Here is an 18,118-nt window from a genome sequence, read left to right on the forward strand (position 1 = left end):
AGCTTATTGGCAAAAGTGCAATTATCCATATAACAGGGGCGAAGGGCGATGGCCAAGGCGGTAACCAAACCGCACAAAGGAGGGACAAAGTAAAGCATTTACCAATGGTAAAGGATTTTTGAAGGGCAAGCCCACAGACGAGCGGTAGTGATGGGCGTGAAGTGGGCATTGTTAAAAGCCCAGATAGATACCAACACGTCGGAAAAGCAGTGCTTGTGCGCTGCTATGCTCGACTTAAAAAAAAAATAGAGACGAAAACAGAGTGAGACCAAGAGGGCAGGGCAGCAACAGACATGCTGGGGGGCGGAACAGCAGCATGAAGGTCCTTGGGGAGACTAGGCGAGTAGCAAACTGTCATTTTCTTTCTCAACTATCTGAACGCTTGGACACAGAGCAAAATAATCAGAGGTGTCAGTGTGCAGATGTCTAGTTGGTGACCTTTTTGGATGGGAAGAGACCAATCTACAGAACGGAGAAGCTGTGTGCTGTAGGGCTGTGAGGATTCTTCAGAGAGATAGAGTATTCACCAAAAGAGCATTACAGGTAAGTAACTTGTTCTTCTGATGGAAACTTCTAACCAGGCTCCTTACTTTTACAATAGATGCCAGAGATGTATGAGGTGGTGGGTCTGTAGAATGGCTCAGACCAAACTGACCAGCAGCACCAAACAGCCAAAATGCATTTCCCACCTGACCTAGTTGTCAAGACAGTAGTGCTTTGGGAACATGTGGACAGGTGCTCACGTTGAAGACTGACAGGTGTCACGGACTGGCAATCTGTGTGTCAGCACAGTTACAGCAGCATCAGCCTTAGTGGAGTTGCCCTTCCGTCTTCGGAGGGTGAGGAACAGCAAAGAGCGTTGGGGGAGTTATGGATTGCCCAAAGTGAAAAGCAGTCACAATATTTGACAAAAAGGCACCCTTGTTCGCAACACCACTCTATCAAGCAAAGGCCGCCCCTGAAGGGGGCATAATGGGCCGGTGCCATAACAGCCGCCTTGGACCCTGAAGGAACTGGAAAAGCCGGTTTCTGGGGAAAGGTTGCGCCCGCTCAGGCCTGACACCCCCCCCCCCCCCCCACTCTCACCCCCCCAAGCAACAAGTTGGGGGGAAGGCGTGAAAACCGAAAGACCAAGGGGGGAGGGGGGTTTGAAGCGTTCAAACCCCCCCAATGGGGGGGCAGGCGAAGACCTGCAAGGGGCTAAGGGGGTGCAGTTATAAAGGGCGCTTGTCCTTATAGAAGGCCAAACAGACGGCCCGGGACAGCACGCAAACAAAAGGACAGAAGAAAACAGGAGACGCTGACCTACCTTCTGCACAGTTTCCATCTCTGCTACATCGTTGGGATCGTGCCTTCCTCGCCGGCACCCTGAGTGAATTGGGGCACCCTCGGCATCCGAGAGCGGCTACCTGCAGGCACCGGCCGTGGGACCACCCTTGAGGGCAACGCGACCACATGACACTGCGCCCCCGCTCCCGAGGAGAACCGATCGCACCAAGCACTCCGTGACTCCAGCGAGTGCAGACAGGTACTAGGCGTTAAGCGCCGAACCCAGGGAGTGAGCGTGGGACCGCCCACGGGTGACGCGACCACGTGAACGCCCCTTCCTGAGGGGCGCAGATGCTGGGACTTACCAGTGCCTACCAGCATCGCAAAGCATTGTTTCCCTCTTGGAGGACCGCACGCACAGCGACGCAACTCCAAGGGGTCAAGATTTAAATGATTTAGCGGCAAGCAGCCCTTGCCGCTGTGCCCTGTGTGGTGGACCACCTAATCAGGTGACGCGACAAGGGCTTTCCCCATTTCGGAAGCAGCCAGAAACTCATGCACTGCCGGGAACACGGACTTTTCTTTTAAAGTTACGGACAGCAAGCACTCCGGACCCGAGCACCTTGAGTGGAGGACTGCCTAGATCAGGCAACGCGACTCCTCAAGGGCATTTGTTGCCTAATTCCTCCTCGTATGTGACTTTGGGAGACGGGTCCGGCTTTCTTCTGGCAATGTTCGTAGGACATTGGCATCTCATATCTAAAGCAATCATTCGGAACAACGGATGAGTATATCCTGAAACCCCCGTCTTTGAAAGTACACACGAACATTAAAAAAAATATATATAATACTTCCATCCCTTTAAAAAAAAAATATATATATATATATATATATATATATATATATATATATATATATATATATATATATATATATATATGATTAATGCTTTGCAACAACAGATGATTTCAGGGGGGAATATAAAAAAAAAAAAAAAAAAAACACATATAGAAAATGTCACGTACATCTATTCGTGGCATGTTCCGCTGCAGATTCACATGCTATGCATAGTCCTGCCATCTAGTGTTGGGCTCGGAGTGTTATAAGTTGTTTTTCTTCAAAGAAGTCGTTTCGAGTCACAGGATCGAGGGACTCCTCCTCTTCGGCTCTATTGCGCATGGGCATCGACTCCATCTTCGATTGTTTTCCCGCAGAGGGTAAGGTAGGAGTGATAGAGTGTAAAGAAAAGAGATGTCCATGCAAATGGAATAGAGATATATATATACATATGTACAAATGAATGTTTTAACTTAAACGGCTACAGGCTCCTGGGGAGGCAGTAGGGCGCATGTGAATCTGCAGCGGAACATGCCACGAACAGATGTACACTGGGTAAGAGACATTTTCCGTTCGATGGCATGTGTAGCTGCAGATACACATGCTATGGATAGACTACAAAGCAGTTTTTCTCCCATAAGCGGTGGTCAGCCTGTAGGAGTTGAAGTTGTTTGAAATAGTGTTCTTAGTACAGCCTGTCCTACTGTGGCTTGTTGTGTTGCAAACACATCTACACAGTAATGCTTGGTAAATGTATGGGGTGTTGACCAAGTGGCTGCTTTACAGATTTCTGTCATTGGTATATTTCCTAAAAATGCCATTGTTGCTCCTTTTTTCCTGGTGGAATGTGCTTTTGGTGTTACTAATAGCTGCCTTTTGGCTTTTAGGTAGCATGTTTGGATGCATTTTACTATCCATCTAGCTAGCCCTTGTTTTGAGATAGGATTACCAGTATGCGGTTTTTGGAACACCACAAATAACTGTTTGGTTTTCCTAAATGATTTAGTTCTATCAATGTAATACATTATAGCTCTTTTAATGTCTTATGTATGCAGCGCTCTTTCTGCTACAGAGTCTGGCTGTGGGATGAAGACTGGGAGTTCCACTGTTTGATTGATATGAAACGGTGATATTACCTTTGGTAAAAATTTTGGGTTTGTCCGAAGTACTACTTTGTGTACTTATATGAAGAGTTGCTCAATAGTGAAAGCTTGTATTTCACTAACTCTCCTTAATGAAGTTAGGTATTGAATCTGACATGAATGCATAAGTTCATATGGTGGACCCATGAGTTGTTCGAGTACAATATTTAGATTCCATGAAGGCACTGGGGGTGTTCTTGGTGGTATGATACGTTTTAGTCCTTCCATGAAGGCTTTGATAACAAGGACTCTAGAGAGGTGTGTTGTATATTTTACAAAAACTCTGAAATAGCAGTGAGATGTATTTTGATGGACGAAAAGGCTAAATTTGCTTTTTGCAGATGAAGCAAGTAACCCACAATGTCTTGTATTGATGCTGAAAGAGGGGCAATCTGTTTAGATTGACAGTAGAACACAAACCTTTTCCATCTGTTTGCATAACACTGCCTGGTAGTGGGTTTTCTAGCTTGTTTAATTATTTTAATCCATTCTGTTGGAAGATGTAGATATCCAAACTCTAAGACTTCAGGAGCCAAATCGCTAGATTGATTATTGCTGGATCTGGATGCCTGATCAATTGTCTGTTTTGAGTTAACAGATCTGGTCTGTTGGGCAGTTTGATGTGTGGTACTACTGACAGATCTAACAGTGTTGTGTACCATGGTTGACGTGCCCACATTGGTGCTATAAAAATGAATTTGTTTTCACGTAGTTTGTTGACTAGAAATGGAATGAGTGGGAAGGGGGGGAGAGTAAGCAAATATCCCTGACCAGTTGATCCATAGAGCATTGCCCTTAGATGGAGGGTGTGGGAACCTGGATTCGAAGTTTTGGCATTTTGCATTTTCGCTGGTGGCGACTAGGTCTATATCTGGTGTTTCCCAGTGATGAAAATATGTCTTAAGCACTTGGAGATGAATTTCCCACTCAAGTGTTTGTTGATGATCTCGGCTAATAACATCTGCTAATTGGTTGTGTATCCCTGGAATGTATTGTGCTACAAGGTGAATGTTGTTATGTATTGCCCATTGCCAAATCTTTTGTGCTAGAAGGGACAGTTGCGATGAGTGGGTCCCTACTTGTTTGTTTAGTTAATACATTGTAGTCATGTCCGCATGGTTAATCTTGAATTTGGGACAATGGCGATGCATGATGCCATCATGCCCAACAGTTTCATGACAAATTTGACTGTGTACTGATGGTTTGACTGAATTTGCGCCAATATATTGTGGAATGTTTGTATTCTTTGTGGACTTGGGCTTGCAAGTGCTGTTTGCGTATTTAGTGTGGCTCCTAAATACTGTTGAATTTGCGCTGGTTGCAAGTGGGATTTTTGGTTGTTTATAGAGAACCCTAGAGTGTATAGGGTTTGTATTACATAATGTGTATGGTTTTGACACGGTGTATGACTGCTGACTTTTATTAGCCAATCATCAAGATATGGAAATACATGGATGTGTTGCCTTCTTAGGTAGGCTCCAACTACTGCAAGGCATTTTGTAAATACTCTGGGAGCTGTTGTTATCCTGAAGGGTAACACTTTGAACTGGTAATGTTTTGCTTGTATTACAAACCTGAGATATTTTCTGTGCGTTGGATGGATGGGTATGTGAAAATACGCATCCTTGAGGTCTAATGTTGCCATGAAATCTTGTTGTAGCAGTGGGACTACATCCTGCAGTGTTACCATGTGAAAGTGTTCTGACAGGATGTAAAAACAGAGGTCTAAGATCTAGTGTTGGTCTCAATGTTCCATCTTTTTTTGGGAATAAAAGGAAGTACAGGGAGTAAACCCCTGTTCCCATCTGATATTATGGTACAAGCTCTATGGCTTGTTTGAGTAATAGTGACTGTACTACTTCTTGCAACATGGAGATCTGTTGGGAGGAGAGTTTGTGTGGTTTTGGAGGTATATCTGGAGGAATTTGTGCCAATTCTATGCATTAACCATTGCGGATAATGGATAATACCATATTCTATGTTGTAATGGGTAACCAATTTTTGTGGAACGTTTGCAGTCTTCCTCCCACAGGTGAAGTGTGATGAGGAAAGATGTGGAGCGAGTCACTGTTTTGTGAGTGAGGTTTGTTTTGTTGGCTGATATTGCCCCCTACCTCTGGGGAATTGGCCTTTATAAGTTCCTCTAAACCCACCTCGTTGGTACTCAGGCTGGTAAGATGGTTTGGATTGTGAGGTGGATGTCTCAGATGTTTGTGCTCCAAAACCACCCCTGTATTGAGGTTTTCGAAATGAACCTCTGTATTGTGTAGTATACAGAGCACCCATGGCTTTAGCAGTGTCTGAGTCTTTCTTCATTTTTTCAATGGCCGTATCATCTTCAGGGCCAAAAAGCTGTTTCTCTCTGAATGGCATATTAAGGACAGCCTGCTGGATCTCTGGTTTAAACCCTGACGACCAAAGCCATGCGTGTCTCCGAATTGTAACTGCAGTATTGATTGTCCTAGCTGAAGTGTCTGCTGAGTCTAGAGCGGACCTAATCTGGTTGTTAGTAATAGCCTGCCCTTCCTCGACTATTTGCTGTGTCCTCTTTTGTTGGTTTTTGGGGAGATGCTGGACAATATCTTTCATCTCGTCCCAGTGGGCCCTATCATACCTAGCCAGTAGTGTTTGGGAGTTGGCTATTCTCCATTGATTAGCTGCTTGCGATGCTACTCTTGCAGCAGCATCAAATTTCCTGCTCTCCTTGTCAGGTGGTGGTGCATCACCAGATGACTGGGAGTTGGCCCTTTTCCTTGCCGCACTCACAACTACAGAATCAGGAGGTAGTTGTCAGGTAATGAATGGCGGGTCAGAGGGAGGTGGTTTATATGTTTCTCCACTCTGGGAGTGATGATCCTGGCTTTGACTGGTTCTTGAAAAATTTGATGTGCGTGTTTCAACATGCCTGGAAGCATGGGAAGGGACTGGTAAGTAGTGTAAGTGGAGGATAATGTATTAAAGAGAAAATCATCCTCAATCGGCGTGCATGGCTACATTGTGGTATGATGACGCCCTAGCCAGAACTTGAGTGTATGCAGTGCTATCTTCTGGTGGTGATGGTTTGGAACAATGGATTAAACCCAGATCTGTGACTGGGGGTGAGTGTTTGAAAAGTTTCAACACTCCGTCCATCATTTTATTTTGTGGAAGGATAGCAGTCTGGGCTATTATCGGAAATGGGATCTGGATCATAGAGATCCCATGGGTTGACACTGTTGTGTTGTGAATCTGCAGAGTGTACTGGAGACTGGGCAGGTGTAGGAGTAGTAGGTGGAGAGACAGTCTGGTGAGGAGAATGAGGAGGAGACTGATGAGGTGAAAATTGTGGAGATGGGAGTTTTTTGCTTAGGCCTTGGCACTTTAGCTGGTGGCTGATCAGTGTCCAATTGTCCTTGAAAGGCTAGCTTCCTCTTAGTTTTCAGAGGAGGTGCAGTTAGAATCTTGCCAGTGTCTTTATGAATATGAATTCTGGCCTGCCTTTCATCAATTTCCTCCATTTGTGTGAGTTCCTCCGAAAATCTATGGCTTTCTTTAAGTTGTTTTGTAAGTCCAGGCTCCTCTGTGTAGATGGGTCTTTTCGGCTCTGAAGCCGGTTTTCTCTGGATCGAAAGGCCGGGAGTGGATGTTGGCCTCGACCACGAAAGGGATTTTCGAGGCTTTGACTCGATGGGTCGGTGTTTGCCTGTTTCGGAGCCTGTGCTTCGGCTCGAGTCCGAAGGCTTCGGTGGCGTGGCCTTTCTCGGTGCCGAAGTTGTTGCTTGGTCATGGGAAGTCCTTTTGCAGGTGGAGCGATGGCCTTCAGACAATGGCGTTCCCGAGGCATTGTGTTTGGGCTTGGATTGGGCAGGCGTACTCACATGCTGTCCTGCAGTGACTGGTCTGTCCTCCTCGGACTCCTGCTCGGAATCGGACCCTCGGACAGAGACTGCGGTGTACATAATCTCCTCTTCCTCCACGTCGAGACGTTCGGTGCTTATCGGCGCCATTTCCAACCTTTGCAACAAAGGTTACAGACGAGATGTTGGTCTGTATATGGGAACTTGGCGTGGCACAGAGGACAAAAGCGAATTGGGGTCCGGTCCATGAGGCTTCCCCACGTGGTTGGCCCGACCAGGCCAGAGTTGGGCGCGGGTGCCCTGAAGGGCGAGTAAAGAAGTTGGATCCGCCGGTACCGAAGTGTCGACGAGAGATGATACGCGATCGAAACAATACCGACGGATTAGAGAGTTTTTAGGACTTTTCCAACTCGAACTACTGGGGCGAAAAGAAACACGTCCGAACCCGATGGCGGAAAGAAAACAGTTGAAGATGGAGTCAATGCCCATGCGCAATGGAGGCGAAGAGGGGCAGTCACTCGATCCCGTGACTCGAAAAGACTTCATCGGAGAAAAACAACTTGTAACACTCTAAGCCCAACATTAGATGGCAGGACTATGCATAGCATGTGTATATGCAGCTACACATGCCATCGAATATGAATATATATACAGGGAGTGCAGAATTATTAGGCAAATGAGTATTTTGACCACATCATCCTCTTTATGCATGTTGTCTTACTCCAAGCTGTAGAGGCTCGAAAGCCTACTACCAATTAAGCATATTAGGTGATGTGCATCTCTGTAATGAGAAGGGGTGTGGTCTAATGACATCAACACCCTATATCAGGTGTGCATAATTATTAGGCAACTTCCTTTCCTTTGGCAAAATGGGTCAAAAGAAGGACTTGACAGGCTCAGAAAAGTCAAAAATAGTGAGATATCATGCAGAGGGATGCAGCACTCTTAAAATTGCAAAACTTCTGAAGCGTGATCATCGAACAATCAAGCGTTTCATTCAAAATAGTCAACAGGGTCGCAAGAAGCGTGTGGAAAAACCAAGGCGCAAAATAACTGCCCATGAACTGAGAAAAGTCAAGCGTGCAGCTGCCACGATGCCACTTGCCACCAGTTTGGCCATATTTCAGAGCTGCAACATCACTGGAGTGCCCAAAAGCACAAGGTGTGCAATACTCAGAGACATGGCCAAGGTAAGAAAGGCTGAAAGACGACCACCACTGAACAAGACACACAAGCTGAAACGTCAAGACTGGGCCAAGAAATATCTCAAGACTGATTTTTCTAAGGTTTTATGGACTGATGAACTGAGAGTGAGTCTTGATGGGCCAGATGGATGGGCCCGTGGCTGGATTGGTAAAGGGCAGAGAGCTCCAGTCCGACTCAGATGCCAGCAAGGTGGAGGTGGAGTACTGGTTTGGGCTGGTATCATCAAAGATGAGCTTGTGGGGCCTTTTCGGGTTGAGGATGGAGTCAAGCTCAACTCCCAGTCCTACTGCCAGTTCCTGGAAGACACCTTCTTCAAGCAGTGGTACAGGAAGAAGTCTGCATCCTTCAAGAAAAACATGATTTTCATGCAGGACAATGCTCCATCACACGCGTCCAAGTACTCCACAGCGTGGCTGGCAAGAAAGGGTATAAAAGAAGGAAATCTAATGACATGGCCTCCTTGTTCACCTGATCTGAACCCCATTGAGAACCTGTGGTCCATCATCAAATGTGAGATTTACAAGGAGGGAAAACAGTACACCTCTCTGAACAGTGTCTGGGAGGCTGTGGTTGCTGCTGCACGCAATGTTGATGGTGAACAGATCAAAACACTGACAGAATCCATGGATGGCAGGCTTTTGAGTGTCCTTGCAAAGAAAGGTGGCTATATTGGTCACTGATTTGTTTTTGTTTTGTTTTTGAATGTCAGAAATGTATATTTGTGAATGTTGAGATGTTATATTGGTTTCACTGGTAATAATAAATAATTGAAATGGGTATATATATTTTTTTGTTAAGTTGCCTAATAATTATGCACAGTAATAGTCACCTGCACACACAGATATCCCCCTAACATAGCTAAAACTAAAAACAAACTAAAAACGACTTCCAAAAATATTCAGCTTTGATATTAATGAGTTTTTTGGGTTCATTGAGAACATGGTTGTTGTTCAATAATAAAATTAATCCTCAAAAATACAACTTGCCTAATAATTCTGCACTCCCTGTATATATATATATATATATATATATATATATATATATATATATATTTGAGACTATATTACTGAGCTTTCTGAGACACCATGGAGGAAGTGGATGTAGGTGACCACCAGAATGATCTGGAGAGGATGCTGGCACAGATGAGGGCTGAGGCATTGAGGCGCAGCAAAGATTGGCTGCGGGCGAAGGTGGAGGAGAGAACCCCTGAGGGAGACGCCCAACAGGTGTCTGAGCTAAACTCTACCACAAAGGACGACGCGGATGACCCAGGGCGAGATTTAGATCCCACACATAAAGCAAGTAAGCAGCAGAGAGCGGAAGGGAAACAAGCGAAGAAGGTGGCTAAAAAACCTAAGGGGGCCAACCGGCCTACCTCTGAACGAGCAACGGTAGAAGCTCCTGAAAACTGCAGCTTGTGGAAACCAACAGAGGGTGAGCATATAAGCACAATAATCAAAGAGTGTTTGAAATCTTTTGCACCTTTTTTACAGAAGGGTAGCGGTGCAGGGCAGAGTCAGGGATGTGCAAAGAAAGGGGGGAGCCAAGAAAACCCCAATAAAGGGGAATGCTCAGGAAGCTAGGAGCGAATGGCCAGCCGCAGGGTACCCCACGCCAGCTTGGGTTCTGGGGAGGAAAGATCAGGACACTTAGGTCAGTGGGGCAATCTCCTGAGGCATATGTCAGACCCTCATTAGGGCCCCCCGCTATCACAACAAGGGCGGCAGGCTTTGGAAACGCAATCCTGTTAACAGTAAAAGAAAGAATATGGCGAAGGAATTTATAGACATTTTTACCCCACTAGAAATTCAGTTAGAAGGTTTGGATCGTACCATGTGTGATAAGAAAGATGAGGATAGGTGGGAAAGAAAGAGAGCCAGGAAAGAAAGGAACTTTGAGAATTGGTTGGATGCTTTCAGGATCATGGCTTGTGTAATAGTAGAAATATTCCCTCGCAGCGCAGCGGACCTCTAGCTATATGAGTCAAACATGATTCACACCACCAATTCCTTGGGGACGCATGGCTAGAATACAATAAAAGTTTTCGGTTAAAAATGCAGGCCCACCCAGAAATGGAATGGAACGAAGAGGATGTGTCTAGCTACATACATAAAATGATGGTAGCCAAAGAGGTTAAATCCTGGGTGGGGAGGGGGGATATGCCCTTTCGAAACACATATCACAAAGGAAAACACGAGGAACTCAAATCATTTCATAGATTCAAGCCCTAGCACAATGGTAAGGGTCATGGGGACAAGAGATCGCAGGCTATCTGTTGGAAATTCGAAACAGATGAGTGCACATGGGGACAGAGCTGTAAGTTCAGGCACAGCTGTTCGTCATGTGGGGGAGTTCACCCAGCAGCAGCATGCAAGAAAGGCAAGCACCGATCAGACAAGAAAGAGAGGAAAAAGAAACATTAAAGATAGTCTTTCAACATGGGCACGGGCCAGGATCTGGAGAAATGTTAAAACAGCCAGATCCCCTATCAACACACAATTTCTGAGGAAACTAGCCAACGAGTACTAAAACAAGAAAGAATCAGCGCTATTAGCTTAAGGATTTGAAGAAGGTTCTAAGATCCCAGTGAGAGGTCAGATAGTAGGGAGAACTGGCAAAATTTTTATATCGCCCAAACACCACCCTGAAGTGGTTCAGCTAAAAATAGACAAGGAGTCGAGTCTGGGTCGCATCGAAGGACTGCTTCCCCTCCCCAAAGACTTAATAATTTCACCTTTGGGCATGGTACCAAAGAAAGAGCCAGGACAATACAGGCTCATACACCATTTATCATTCCCAGAAGATGCATCAGTGAATGGCAGCATCCCCACTGAATCTTATTCAGCAGGTTACGCCACAGTAGATGATGCCATTGATATAAGGTCAGCAGGCGGAGGGGCCATAATGGCAAAGGCGGACATTGAGTCAGCTTTCCGCTTATTACCAGTTCACCCAGACAGCTTTTACCTACTGGGTCTCAAACACAAAGGGTAAGTGTATGTCGACAAAGCTATGCCCATGGGTTGCTCCATTTCCTGCGCTTACTTAGAGCAGTTTAGTACATTTTTGGAATGGGCGCTACACAAAAAATATCCAGCTGGGGGAAAAATGCACTTCCAGGATGATTTCTTATTTGTTCGTAAAGCAGACACAGGCGAATGCGATAGTTTACTGAGGGCTTTTCAGGACCTGCCAGTGGAAACAGGTGCCCCCTGGCAGCAGAAAAAACGGTAGACCTAGCGTCAACAATAGTTTTCTTGGGCATCGAGCTAGATTCAATCGCGGAACCTCCAGGATCCCGGGGGACAAGGTGTCAGAGCTAAGGGAGGAGATCAGGTAACTGCGAAGGAAGCAGCTCCTTGGGGAGCTACAAGGATGGTTGGCAAACTGAATTTCGCAACCAGGGTTATCCCAGCGGGGCAGGTCTTTGCAAGGTGTTTAGGCAGACTGACATCAGGCTTGCACGAGAAACACCACCATGTCAGGCTAGGATCAGGAGAAAAAAGCAATTTGGCCATGTGGGATTCTTTCCTGGACCAATTCAACTGTCGGCTTATTTGGAGAGAGGGTTGGATATCAGCCAGTGAGAAGGCATAGTTCAGACGCCACAGGCGGCTGTGGTTTTGGGGCGCTGTTAGGCACGGAGTGGTGTGCAGGCAAATGCCGGCCAGGTGGTATGACCTAGGAATCACCAGGAAAATCACATTCTTAGAACTATTTCCCATAGTAATAGCCTTGACAGTCTTGAAGGCTAAACTGTAGAACATGAAACTAACTATATGATCCGACAACCTAGGAGTGGTATTAGCCATAAACAAGGGATCGGCATCCTGCCCTGACACGCTGAGACTTTCGAGGCGAATGGTCAGCCTGCAACTCAAGGGGAATCTGGATGTCAGGGCTAGACACGTGCAGGGCATAAAAAATTCACGAGCATATGCTCTCTCTCGTTCCCAGATGGACAGATTCAGGAAACTAGCCCCGGAGGCGAGACAGGTGATGACTCCTTTTTCACAAGGTCTGTGGGATCTGGCGGAGCAGACTTGTCAATATTAGTTGGGAATGTGCTCAAAACTGAGACACACAAGAGGTATTCCAAACACGCCAGGTCACTGATGGAAATTAGGAGGGCTTAAGTCGCTCAGGGATTTGGCGGCGACCGGACCGGCAGTTGACCGTTTCATCAATTGGACCTACCAGCAGGGGAAGACTAAGTCTTGGGCACAGGCCCACCTGGCAGCGGTGGCTCATTTCTGAAAGATTCAGACGGGGACAGATCCTACAGCCTCACACTACATTAGAACAGCCATAAAGGGCTGGAAACGGCTCGAGGGACCAAAACTGGACAACAGACATGCCATAGATTTCAATAGGCTGACACTATTGATAGACACATTGGAGACAGTGGCAGACAACCCATATGAGTTAGGTCTATTCAGAGCAGCTTTTATTACAGCATTCTTTGGGGCTTTTTGCATAAGTGAGATAGTAGCCACAGCTAACAGAATGGGTGGCAGCAGTAACTCCAGGCCGAAGATTGCAGACTGGAGTCTGATAGGGTTCGTTTTTTACTAAAGATATCAAAAACTGACCAGCGGGGCAAGGGCACTTGGATTCAGCTCAACTGCATAGCACAAACAAATTATTGTCTGGTCTGAATTACCTTCCTTCGCGCCCTGGATTGCCGGCCCACCTATTTATGCACAGCACTGGGGACTGGTTGAGCAAATACCAGTTCACGGCAGCCATGCGCAAAGCATTAAGGCATGGAGGCTTGCCACCAGCAGTTTTTGGTTCACACTCGTTTCGCAATGGGGCAGCCACAACGGCAGCAGACTTTGGTTTGGAGGAAAACGCCATCAAAGCAGTGGGTATGTGGCACTTTAAAGCATACAAAAGCTACGTACGGCCACATTTAATATAACGGGGCCTTGCCACACCCAATTTCTCCTGACAGATTGTGTCTCTGATTCCATTGACAAGCGCACCAACCAGTACAGTATGGGTGACTGGGCACCTCTTCATTTCTAGATTACAGGCAAGGTGGAATCAGAACATCAATAAAGTGAGAAGAGTCCAAACTGTGAGAAACATCAAATGGTGGGGTTTCCCCAGCATGAAGTGAGCACAACTCTCACAGGCAGTGCAAGTGTTAGTAGAGACAGTTCAGAAACAACCAGACAGAATAATCATCCATGGGGGGGGGGGGGGGGGGGGGGGGGGGGGGAGTAACGACTTGCCCCAGGTGGGGAGGAAGATCGTACTGAATGAGATAAGACAGAGTCTGACGGAAATAACAAGGTTACGTGGCAGCACCACCATCATCTGGTCAGAAACAATCCTGAGATTCAATTGGTGTGGGGCTTTGTCAAGCAAGGCGGTGGACAACTCCAGGAGGAAGCTGAACATTGCAGTCTGCAAGTATTGGAAAGCATACGCCACGGTCTGATCCACCCCAGGCAACCGGAGTTGTACGCACTGGACGGGGAACACCTATCATCGGAAGGAATGGAGAATTTCTAGGCAAACCTGTCTGAAGGAATTGCACAGGCAGGCTGCACATTATAATAATAATAATAATTTTAAAAAAGCAAAGCTGGGGGAGCTGCCCGGAGACGTAAGCCTCTCAGGCAGCGTGGCGGTAATTAAAGGAGGTTTTATCAATACTGACAGTAAGCACACCTAGTAAGACGGTGTGCAAATGGAAGTCCACACACCTGGGGATGCCTTACGGCAGGGTGAAAAGAGGCCAGCTAAGGGGAGTAAGCGGAACACGGCACTCGCAGCCCAGACCCGCCAGGACGGATGGCAGGGCACAGACACACGCAAGGTAGCGTGATGGGCCTAATCCAAAAAATTAGAGGCTACCCCCTCAGAGAAACATGCTGAAACAAACACTATGGACTGAGCCCCCACCAAGACAAAATGTGGGATTGCTTACAGACAAAAGGGGAAAAAGAGACATCACAAACAGAGGCCAGGACTCAAAGGCCGATCAGTCACTGCCATTTCTGGTTGTAAGAACTGCACGGTGATTTGAACTTGATTTTGAACTGATATTGTTGATTTATGAGACCACCAACTAAGTGTGATGATTTAATAACAGAAGTATGGTTTAAATAGCAGTGATGATGCGGGCTATGCTGCAAAAGATTAATGCCTCGCCACAACAAATGATTTCAATACTTATGAGCAATCGCCCATGTGTCTGTTGTTAATAAAGCGGCCAAGTTGTATCCACTAAAAATGTCGCACAGTACCGTTCTGGTCTTTGAACGCCATTGGCGGGGGAAAACATGGGCAAGGTAAAGTACTGGAGTGAGACAAGTGCAGGAATGTGGTGGTGTAAGGCGGCTGCATCAAAAGCACTTGGAGTTCACTTACAGTACAAGACAAAGTTACTGGATTTAGGAACAACAGCCTTCCGATGTAGTGGACAGCTGTGTATTTGTTCGAGGGGTGTGCACATGAGGAAAATGAAGACCAAACTATGCCATCCTGAAGGGTTGGGGAGAAACCTATGTGCCAGACATTTGAGAAATCTTATCAGGTGAAGTGAACAAGGGAATGGGTGGCCCTACGAACACAAAAAGGCAGAAATAGATGACAAATAATGTTTCACCGACCCCAATGCAAGTCCTTGCTGCACCAGAGACAAAGTAAACATCTAGAAGTATGACAATTTTGCCTGTAAAGGTTCCATACTACATATGACACATCAGGCCATAAACTTGTTCCAGCGCCCAACATTAACACAAGTAGAAGGACAATGGGTAGTAGGGATGAAGTCCATAACTTTGGAAGGAAGGCCAAAGGCAGTCAAACTGCTGCCGCTCAATTTGCCTGTATGGAGGTGCAGATTGTGAAGGTTCGGGTGAAGAACATTGCCCTGCTGCTGGCCCAGAACCACCCCCCCTCACCACCCCAATGTGGTAGCTTGACTGGAGGAACGATGCTCATAACCAGAAGGCCCAGAAGCCATATTCTCCTTGCTTTATTTGGAGCCACTAGGATGACTGGGGCCCAGTTGCTACTGTTCTTCAGAGCTCTGGGAAGGAGAGGCAGCGGCAAAAAGGCATACATGAGTCCCATGTGCCACTATCTGGAATGGAATCAGAGGGGGCCATTCTTGGAAACTCCTGCACACAAACAGTTTGCCACTGGATTTTAGACAGTGGTAAAATGCTTTATCCAGGTTTCTACCCATTGCTGTGAGATTCTCAGTGCCAAGAAGGGATGTAATCACCATTCCTGACCTGCCAGTTGCAGTCAGCAGAGTATGCCCACCCTGGCTTGAAAGGACCTACCGGGGGTTCTTGACAAGGGAAGTATCCTGGTACTTCAACCAAGTCCAGAGGCGAAGAACTCAGGAACCGACCCGCCATTCTTATTACAGTACCACGTGCCGTGTTTTTTTTGTCCATGAGAACCTGAACCAGACTCCTCGGATTAGTGGTAGGAAGGCTTTCCATGCCAGATGAATGCCCTGTAACTAACATGTTGACATGCAGTCTGTTCTCTGCTGGAGACTAGAGTCCTCAGATTTCAACTTCCACCAGCTGTCCGCCCTTATTCATAAGTATTGCTTCAGTTACCACAGTCTGCACTGGGTGGGACAAGGGGAGGGGTCTGCCGGTGTCCAATCACTATCCAGCAGCCACCACTGTAGGACTTTTGCAATCTCTTCCAAAAACTGGATGGAATCCAAGAGGTGGCCGTGGGGTGGGGCCCACTTGGACATCTGCTTCCACCGCATAGTCTGCGCACACTGTCTGACAAAGCAATGAGCAAGATGACAGAAGGACAAGATGCCTTACGGCCACTTTCACCGAGAACAAAGACTCAGGCTGAAATATTGGGATAATACCCTGAATGTCCTTGGCTCATTGTGGTGGACGGAAGGCTCATACCTGCACCATATCCTGGAAGTCACCAATGAAAGTGAGCTTTGCAACTGAAGTCAGGTCTGACTTTGGCATGGTGATAGTGAACCCAAATGATGTGAAGAGGTTCCCGGTCATCTGGAGGTGGTCTGCAACTAACTGTGGCAAGCCCGCCTTCAACAGCCAGTCGTCAAGATAGGGAAAATTGATTTCCAACCTTTGAAACTGTGCACCGACCACCACTTTCTTGAATATCCAAGGGGCAATGACGAGGCCAAAGGGGTACATGGCAAATTGAAAATGCTCCTAGTCCAGGACAGGCATATTAAAAGTAAGTGTCCTGCAAGTTCAAAGATACCATCTAGTCGTTGGATCCAGTGCAGACAGAACCTGGACTAATGTGAGTACCTTGAACATTTGTGAGAGTATCTTGAATTTATATATCTACTAGAAGACATTAAAAAGGTGGAGAGTTAAATAAGGGTGAAGGCCTCTGTACTTCGTCATGAGTAAATAATAGCAAAACTTATGCTTAACCACCTGTTTCCCCCATTTCACAAAACAGGAAAATTCAAAGTCAAAAGAAAGCAATAAATAGATCACTGTGTAGGCTTAGCTTATCCAGCCGAGATACCAATGCCCTAAAGAAGTCGAGGCAATTAAAAGCAAATAAGAAAAAGATTATGTGGCAAGTAAGTGGGAAGGGTATGCCCAGACGTGGGTCCTATGCTCGCTATGCCACCGGATTCAAGCTAGCTTGTCTGATGAGGGGTGATACCCCAAAACAAGTCCCAGGAAGCTTGTTTCCAGTCCAGAGAGACCCTGGCCTGGCAGTTCAGGCTGGACGAAACCAGTTCCAGGAAGCTTGTTTCCAGCAGAGAGAGAACCTGGCCTGGCAGTTCAGGCTGGACTGATCCCATGGGGAGCAGGACCAAGACTGATTTACATGTGTGTGGGTCCAAACTAGAATGACATGGCATGCAAAAAAAAAAATCTGTGACTGGGGTGAATGTTTTATTTGTTCAGCATTCCATTCATCATCTGATCTTTTTCCATTCAATTTAGGAAAACGCAGGATTTTAGAACCATATAAATGAAACAAACTGGCTCACACCAGTTGCTTTCATCTTTTCAATAAGCTCTCATGCCCTTCCAATGTCACAACACGACAGAATTAGAACTACAAATTTCACTTTGTACACAACTGAGTACACAGTCTATGATCACCAATGAATCATAAACCACGAAATGCAAGAAGCGAGCACTCACCACCAAACACCCTGGTCAACATCAGAAATGATATCACATTAAGGTATTACCCTTCTCGGATGATACGATGCATTGAACTCATCGCCGATGCGCCGCAGCTCGTGTGCAATCCATATCTCAGGCCGCATATTTTCAGGCATTGACAGTGACGGACTTCGGGATGCTGCAAAGGCAAAAGATCTAATTGAGTTTGTTCATGCGTATAGATATAAAACTAATAGACGAATACATAAAAAGTACATAGAAGGCAAGGCAGTTTTGTATTAGGGTACTTGTTTCCACTGGAATAGGCCACTTGGACAAATTACTTGATCTAAGTCTTGGATTCTTTTTCCCATCATCAGATTCACCCTTACTTAAACTAACTGTATCTAACAGCCTTGCTCATGTTCGCTTCATGCTGCCACTGCTATTATTCAGAAAGTCACATTTAAGAAAGTCTACAATCATAAGCCCAGATGGCAAGATTTGTAACATATCAGATATGAATAATTTTTGATCCACAATGATCCACTTGGTACAGCCTCATAATCCACGTCTAAAATATAGTTGCTGCCCACATTAGGAGCAACTTTAAGGAACCTTATCAACAATGTGATTCAGTGAAGCATTCAAAAACCAATACAATAAGTAATTATCCATGTAGAGTGGACCCCTAGCACATATTACTCCTGCA

The 18,118-nt window shown here is 46.1% G+C and overlaps 1 protein-coding gene across 1 annotated transcript in view; it reads right to left on the reverse strand.

Moving 5' to 3' along the window:
- The window catches only part of BCL2L11 (BCL2 like 11), a 156,070-nt gene that overhangs the window by 78,870 nt on the left and 59,082 nt on the right, over positions 1-18,118 (reverse strand). The window contains exon 3 of the mRNA XM_069234706.1: positions 17,493-17,605. Within this exon, the coding sequence (XP_069090807.1) occupies positions 17,493-17,605 (113 nt within the window). The remainder of the gene's footprint in view (positions 1-17,492; positions 17,606-18,118) is intronic.

The sequence above is a fragment of the Pleurodeles waltl genome, chromosome 5, assembly GCF_031143425.1.
Source record: "Pleurodeles waltl isolate 20211129_DDA chromosome 5, aPleWal1.hap1.20221129, whole genome shotgun sequence".
Taxonomy (NCBI): Eukaryota; Metazoa; Chordata; class Amphibia; order Caudata; family Salamandridae; genus Pleurodeles; species Pleurodeles waltl.